Raw genomic sequence first — 8,066 nt, 5'->3', positions numbered from 1 at the left:
ATTAGGTTCATGGATAATTTTCCTTAAATATATTCCTTAACCAATAGCTGGGATTCTTCCATAAAGGGTTGGTTTGATTATTATTTTCCTCTACTGCAAAACATCATTTTACCATAGCTTCATAGCACACATGCACACCCACCCACAAGAAATTCAACCTGTTTGCTGCATGAATTAAGAGGCCATTGTAAACAAATCAATTTTTTCAAGAAATAAAATCTATTTTCGGGGCGGGAGGAATCAGGACAATTGGGAAAACCAAATGCAATTGTTCAGAAAATCCACCGTACATTATAATGTTCTAAAATAGGTGTAGACAGTTGTCATGACTTTATGAACCTTTGGCCTGGAATACAAGTGGAATAAGGTGGAAATGAGATAGTAGGGTCAACAGAGGCTCTTCTCACTCGTCCACCGCTAGGGGCTTTTCAATGGTTGAGTATAAGGGAGAGGTCTTTTTAGTAGTAGCCCCAGACCTCTGAGATGAGCTACCATCAGGGGTACATCAGGCCCCTTCTCTGCAGAGGACTGTCTATAAGCAGCCAATGCTCCACAGTGCCTGCGAATCTGTGTTGCGTCAGTTATATGACGCAGCTGCAGATTCGCAGCCACCATGGGGCTTTCCCATGAAGTTGCGCTTTGAAAAAGTCGAGGACTTAACCCAACTTTTCCAGTGGGAGCGAGGTCAGTATGGGTCTTCTGCTATCTGACCTCACTCCAGAAACTAGGAAGAAGGGGGGGTCCAATACCCAGATGAATGCGGGAAACCCACACTCCCTCCTTTGCATAAGAATTACCCAATGCCAACCCAGGTTAGAGAAACTGCGGGATTTGGGGTGAACGCGGCACCAATTCGGCAACATGAAGACAGCCTACAGGTCTTCAGGAAAGCTCTAAAGACCAGCTGCAGATTTATCATTAACGTCTACATTCTAATAGTTCTAAATAATTTAGCCTCAACTGAGGCTCTTCTACCTTTGTTTTGAAATGGTAAGTCTGCTTACGGTACCAAACAAGATATGCTTTCTAAACCAATGTTAAGTTTTATTGAAATAAAGATTTTTCAGAGCTTTCTCAGACTGCTACACCTCTCTTTAGACCAGAAGAAGTGGATGTTGGTCTTCTAACTAATTCCTGGTTCCTCCCAGCAAGTGTAACACAACGAACTGAATCTTGGTTCTTCCATATTGTTATTCTCTCCTCTCCTCTTCCTTTCCTTCCCCACCCCAAAATAAAATATTGCCCTCCCATTTCTTTGCAAGCTACGCCCTCCACCACTTAAGCAGACATCTTGCTTTTTGAAAAGAAGAAACCCTACAGCAAGAATAGTCAATATTTATTACATCTGGATACATGTACTTTTGCTCTAACAAAGCAAATAGGGACCTGGAGAAGGGGGTGATTGTTTTCAGGGGAGGGGGAATGGCATGGGGGAAACCTCCACTCCTTCCAGTGCATTGATCCCTGCCCAACTCTCCCATCCTCCACTGGCTGCTTTTTATTAAAACTTAGAGGCAGGCAATCTGGACGTAGACATCATAACCTGTCATTATCATCTAGTTTGGGATTAAACATTTCATTATAGTCTTACAGAAGTATTCCATAAAAAGGGGGAACCCAGTTAGGACATATTTTGGCAGATCACTTGGTGTCACTTGGGCAGGGATCAATGCACTGGAAGGAGTGGAGGTTTCCCCCATGCCATTCCCCCACTCCTGAAAAAAGGTTCCTGTTTGCTTCGTTAGAGCAAAAGTACACATATCCAAATGTAATAGATATGGACTATTCTTGCTGTGAGTTTGAACATGCTTTATGAGGTTGAACATGCTCAACATTACTGGGAACACAAAATACTTAGAATAAAAAACAAAACATAAAATAGAAAAAATGGAAATTCTAATTTGTTTTACTGAGATTTTATCCTCAGGACATGACTATTTAGGCTAGGTAGTGTACAAGAATGGCATTCTAATGGGAAGAGTTATTCCCACCTTTAAAAGGACTATTGCCATCATACTAAAGGGAAGACAAAGAACAATAAGCTGATAACACATTTTAAAAATGCGTACTGATCTCTAAATACATATCTTCTATAAACAGAGCGTAAGAGTTGTTTTGTTTTTTAAATAATTATACTAAGTGATTTAAGCCTAATGATGCTTATCCTTTTTTAAAAAAAGCCAAGGGCAGAATTAAGGGCAGGATTAAGCACATCAGATGTGTTGTTGTCATTATTGAAAGCAATCATATATTCTCAGTGGCCAAAGCCCTTTCTGGCAGCAACCTCTCTGCGGATTTATCATTAACATCTACATTCTAATACTCCTAAATAATTCAGCACAGCTTTCAGCCTTATGCCCTTGCCTGCCTACCCAGAAACCATTTTCACTATTTACATTATATCAAATAAAAATACAAAATGTGGCTGGTTTTTCTTCCTCCTCTTCTTTGTGGAGCATTTTATTCTCTCCCTTTACACACGTGGGTGCTCCCTTTCTCCCCATCCCAGACGAAAAGAAGTATTTATTAGATCTCTAAATTTAGAAAATTATTTATCCACTCTGAATTAGGACCATGTGGTCTCAGATGCTCATGCAAATTCCCCTTTAATAATCCTAATGCAGGCAACCCTCCAATCAGAACACTATCCCATCTCTGATACCTGATGCCAGCTTTTCTGGTAATGTAGGCCACTGAAGCAAATCCAGAGAGATTGAGTTGGAAGACGGAGTAGCATCTGAGATTCATTTGGCCACTGCGCTGCTACTTTCCCCTTCTTTGCTTCCACCCGACAGGAAAGAAATTCAACATGTTTTTTAGCTGAGACAATCCTAGCTGGGCCAAGCATAAGAAGAAAGGGCACTGTTGAAAGGAAACCAAAAAGCAAGGACCCGAATGAAAGCATGAGGTGGCTCTTGGGCAGCAGCTGGAAGAAATTTGGACATGCGGACAGGGGAAACTATGACTGGTTAACTAGTGAGCCAGATGTGCCATTGCCGGAAACACAACTACAGGTCTGTACCAGAAATCCTTTTGGTGCCCTGTTTGCTGGAATCTCACTCTTTCAAACTGTCTTGTTTTAATGGAGGATGTTAGATTGAATGACCGCTTTGGTAGAATTGTGATTTTTGAACATCACAGCAGATAGAATGATTTTTAGAAAAAGCAATTCATTGTTTTCCATTGATTATTCTGTTTCCCGTCATTGGTCTTCTGTTTTGCAACTTGAGAGGAAAATACATTTGCAGACAGCAATGCTAAAAGTTTAGTCCGAAACTGACCCTGATGACCACATCATCATCAGGTTTCTTTCTGCAAACCCTTCCACAGATGTTAGAGCAAGTGATATCCAGCAATGAACTCTTGTTCTCTAAAGCTGTACAAATTACTTCACAGAGTGGTGGGAAGTGGCAAGGGGAGGGAATGAGAAATGCCTGCCAAAATTGGGCACGGGATGGGTGGGGGAACTGCCATGTATATAAAGGGAGAAAAGAGAGAGTTTTGATAGAAAGAGACTTTAAGAGCCACCTTTGCTAATGGTGTAAATTAATATCCCTTGGTGACATTTAATCCAGAAAATAGGTTAGTCCACGGTCTCTAAGCAAGGGCCTATATATACTGAATCAAAAATGAAATTATGGGTCTTAGAGCAGCATGTGTGTATTAGTTCCAGATTGGCAGTGCAATCCTAGGCATATCTCCTCAGAAGTAAGTTCCATCGGGCTCAATAGAATATATTCTCAGGTAAGCATGTGTAGGATTACAGCCTAAATTAAGCAGAATAAAGCTATTTTCAACAAGAGCAGAATAACAGATTTTAGATGCCAATAAACTGTTTTCTGTGGTGGTATTATTTCAGTAAAATGTGCAGCTGGAAATATGTACAATTTTCTAGACTCACTCACATATGCATACTTTTTTTAATCACTTGATGGTTTTCAATACCTGACTGCGTGTCTGAACTAACACTACTGAAAAGTATAATGTTGAAGTTGATGCTGAGTGATTTGGAAGTTCTGTCTGGGGTATTTCTGTGATGGCTTATTTACATATGCTCATCATTATTTGATACTAAAATCAACAAGTTATAACTTGCATGTGTGGATTGGACCTCTTGTTAAAATGTCACATCAAACCCCTTACACAGATCCTTTCCGCTCTTGGTTGAAAGAACTTGCAGTTTATGCATAATTCCTGCCATTAATTTAGTTATCAATTCCAAGCGACCTAAACCTTATCCACCATAGTCACCAAACTAGTTTTTCCTTGGGAAACCTGCTTACACTTACATATTCATGAAAGACCAAGCAATCCCATGCAGACTTAGAGATAAACACACCATGCAATGCTGTACCTGCAAATATTTATTTGGCAGCAAAAGTCAACCTTACCCATTCATTAGTTTATGAGTTCCACTTAGAAAGAAATTAGAATTGCATGTGAATCAACAGGTTTTTAGTTTGTCACATCTTAGTATTAAAAAGTACATAGCATTAGTAGCTATGCCTACTAATGTTGGAATCAAACAATTCAGCTCTTTCTAAAAAGGGGGGGACGGCATACATCTTATGTGGTGTTTTTCTCCCTTCTTTTGCAATCAAAATGCATAACAAGGGGGATTAGAACTGTCAAATGAAAATAAAGAACACTAAAAATGGTAATGCTTCTTCCATGGAAGGATACCCAGGTTCAAAATCAGGCAATAATTTTTTTAAAAAACTTAAAGTAATTTGCTTCCCTTGGCATTTCTTTTCAACTGTCATGTCTGATTTTTCAGGTTTGTGAAACAATACAAAAAGCTGCAAAATTTGCCAAATCTGCTTACTAGGTTTACTAGAGTGGAATCCAGTGGAATCAGTGTATATATGACACAACTTTCCAGTAAAAGATTACCCGTGATCTTTCTTTCTGACTTCAACTATCTGGGGGGAAAAATCTCCAGCCACAGTTGCATTTACCAAAAGCAACATTTTAAACAATCAGCAAACTGACTACAATACAGGTTTCTTTATGTACAAAGCATAGGATATTCAAACACATCTGATTACTCATATTGAAAATCTATGCAACAAATGCTTTCACCGCTCCTGCGCTTGGAAATATTGATCCATTTCTCTTTTCCCTGATGAGACGTAAAAACCAGAAGATAGAAAGCACACTTAAGAGTCATTTGGAATGCATCCTATTTATGATGATACCATTAGGCCGTAAATAGTACTAAAATGGATTTAAAGACAAAAGTCACAGCTTTCCCTTATTTTTTTCATATTACAAAGCATTTATTTTCATGGAAACAGTATTTGCCTGCCTGATTTCAAAATTCATATTTGGGGTTGGGTTTTTGTTGTTGTTGTTGCAATATTTAATATCCACAGTAACCAATCTGCAATAAACAACATTGAATATGCATCCAATGAGGATGCAATTAAGGAACTGTCCATATCGTACTTTTAATTTAGGCTGTTTTAATCCCCAGCCCTACCCCCGTTTTCTTCTGTGTCACATTTTCACGTTTAAATGGGTAGCCAACTCCTTTTTTGTCACCATGTTACTACACCAGTCTCTCTCTTGGTACACAACAAATGTTATACACAAACCCCAACTTAAACTTGTATACAGCATCTACTTAGTAAACAGGTTTTTCTTTGTAGTACAATTCTTGCATATTTGATACCATATTGTAATATAGCACCAAAAAAAAATACACAAAATGCTCCCACCCATTAGGTGAAGCCAGCAAAGTCAAGCCGGCTGGGTGCCTCCTTCAGGCACTGTACACTATCCCGATTGGTGTGGTACGTGAAAGTTGTGTCCCTTCCCTTCCCTTAGGATGAGTGCTGTGCCAGTGTTTTGCAGGGCCACTCCTGCAAACAGTGCTGAGTGTTACAGTGCTACTCTCAGTCCCAGTTGGGATGTCCTTTTATCTCTGATCTGATAACCGATAACAAGGGAGTTACGCATTGCACCTGCTTGTCCTGCCATTGAGAGGGGGAGCGGCACACTGGAGGATCCCCTTTTTATTTCCGATCTCAGATTGGGCCTATTCAGACAACATGCTTACCCATAGTTAGGCCACTATCCCTTTTGCAGCAAATGGTTAGTGAGCATGTTTGAGCCGTTATTATGTAGCCACCATGGTTAAGAATGGTTCACACGATACACTATGTCATAATGTTTAACTCAAAATGCTTAACCACCATGTCTTAACATTTCGTCTGAACAGGACTATTGGAGATAACAAGGGGATTCCTGTCCTACCTCCTCCAAAGCCCCTGATAGCATTTCGGACAGCTGGCAGGGCTTGGGATAGAAGAGGAAGGGGCTGGTGGAGGGAACCCAAACCTTCACGGGCTGGATAGGGAACCGCCATAGATTACTCCCATGACCTGGGGATTCCCCAGCCCTGTGTAGGGAAAACGTGGCATGAACCAGTTAGCACCAAGTAAAGATTTTAATCTACTCCCAGGCATTGGATGGCATATAATGAGGTTTTTAATAATTGTGTTTTATCTGGTTTTGGTATTTTATTCTTAAAAACAAACAAACAAACAAAAACTTTAAAATGTTTGTATGTTAAAGATCTTATATTATCTTTCTGTGTATTTAGAATTGTAATTTTTGTGAACTGCCCAGAGAGCTTTGGCTATTGGGCAGAATAGAAATAAAATAAATGGATGAATGAAATGAATACATATATGTCATCATATGTAATTAATCCTCAGGCATATTTTGCAATGTGTACACGCAAAAGAACACTGTTGCTGGTTTCCTATCATGTATTTGTGATGAAATAGACATGCTTGGAACTGTGTGTGTGTGTTTCACTATGCATTGCATAGCAGTGCAATCATTCAATGACTGAAGTTATAACAAACATGTATTTGAGTGGAAAACACACTTACCAAACACAACAGCACCCACAGTCCCTCTCCTCGTTCTCCTCTAGCTGCCTCGTTCCTGCCCCCTTGTTTCTTTCCCCCTCAGCACGGGGAAAGTTCACTCTTGCGTTCCTTCCCATGCAGATGCCGGGAAGGAACGCAAGTGCGGGAGCCAGGCGCCAAAGCGCCACCATCAAGCTGGGGGCTATCTCTACTTCTGTTTGGTGGAGCTCATTTCAGAACTCCAAACAGTACTAGGCACAGTTTGAGAACATCCTCAGTAGCACACACAAAAAGCAGTAGACTGGACTGCTATTGTAGATGGAGCAGCAGATATGTATGAGTGCTGGTGATAAAGAGGAGCATTGGTAGAGCATTCCCAAATGTCTGACATATTTTCTTTCTTTGGATGCTTTTCCAGAGCCAACATAAAATAAGCTCAACCAAAGAAGATATCGAGCCATTCTTATGCATCATCCTGCCGGCTACTATGATGCTCTTCCTGGCATTCCTGTTGCTATTCCTCTACAGACGCTGCCAACGTCGCAACCCTCAGGCTCAGATCTTTAGTATTGACCTCCCAGAGTCCCTTCCAGAACATGAGGTGACTGACTTCCTCTCAGTGCTGCCCTGGAGTAGTGAGCAGAGTTTTCACTACTCTACTCTTCCTCCTGAAACTGCCTTTCTCACCGTGTGCTTGCCTCCATCGTATGAGGAGGCCACCATGAAAGCCTCCATGGAAGAAGAACACATCCAGCTCTTTCAGGATCCAGTGCCTCCTTATGAAGAGACCAAACAACAGTAAACACATGGAAATACCTTTGGTCAAAGTTCTCAGCAAGCTATGGGCTTAAAAAACAAGCAAAACTCCAAATAAGGGAATAGCTAAAAGCACAAAGAAGCTTCTACTGATTAATATGTTTAATTATGCCATTTTAAATGGCATGGAAAACTAACTGCAACAAATTGCTGTGTAGGATGGAGAAAAGTATAAAATTAATGCTGTACCTCAGAATTTTTTGCAGTGACAGAGTTGTTTTAGAAGGCTATATCTGAGTGATTTGGAGCTCCATCACACCAGCGTTTAATTGCACTGTCATCCTGCATTGTTTACCATTTTGCCCCACAACCCTCAGATGACATCATCCCCGTCTTGCAGTCATCTTGCCTCTTCCCCTCTATTTTCCA

The 8,066-nt window shown here is 40.4% G+C and overlaps 1 protein-coding gene across 1 annotated transcript; it reads left to right on the top strand.

Annotated features, from left to right (window-relative positions):
• The first annotated feature begins 2,719 nt into the window (after positions 1-2,719).
• Positions 2,720-7,807, top strand: SMIM28 (small integral membrane protein 28). Its single transcript, XM_063125703.1, has 2 exons — positions 2,720-3,014; positions 7,300-7,807. Exons 1-2 carry the CDS (start codon positions 2,904-2,906, stop codon positions 7,681-7,683), a joined length of 495 nt encoding a protein of 164 aa, XP_062981773.1. The 5' UTR covers positions 2,720-2,903; the 3' UTR covers positions 7,684-7,807.
• The last annotated feature ends 259 nt before the right edge of the window (positions 7,808-8,066 follow it).

The sequence above is a fragment of the Elgaria multicarinata genome, chromosome 4 (genome assembly GCF_023053635.1).
Source record: "Elgaria multicarinata webbii isolate HBS135686 ecotype San Diego chromosome 4, rElgMul1.1.pri, whole genome shotgun sequence".
In the NCBI taxonomy this organism is placed as follows: Eukaryota; Metazoa; Chordata; class Lepidosauria; order Squamata; family Anguidae; genus Elgaria; species Elgaria multicarinata.
The sequence above is the reverse complement of the archived record's forward strand: the minus strand, read 5'-3'. Positions and strand labels throughout refer to the sequence as shown.

What these genes read in the sequence shown, in the direction of transcription:
- SMIM28 (XM_063125703.1), top strand. Translation starts at nt 2,904, where the DNA reads ATGAGGTGGCTCTTGGGCAGCAGCTGGAAGAAATTTGGACATGCGGAC. An exon ending in TGCCGGAAACACAACTACAG is followed by an intron (nt 3,015 to 7,299) that starts GTCTGTACCAGA and finishes ATGCTTTTCCAG; the next exon opens with AGCCAACATAAAATAAGCTC.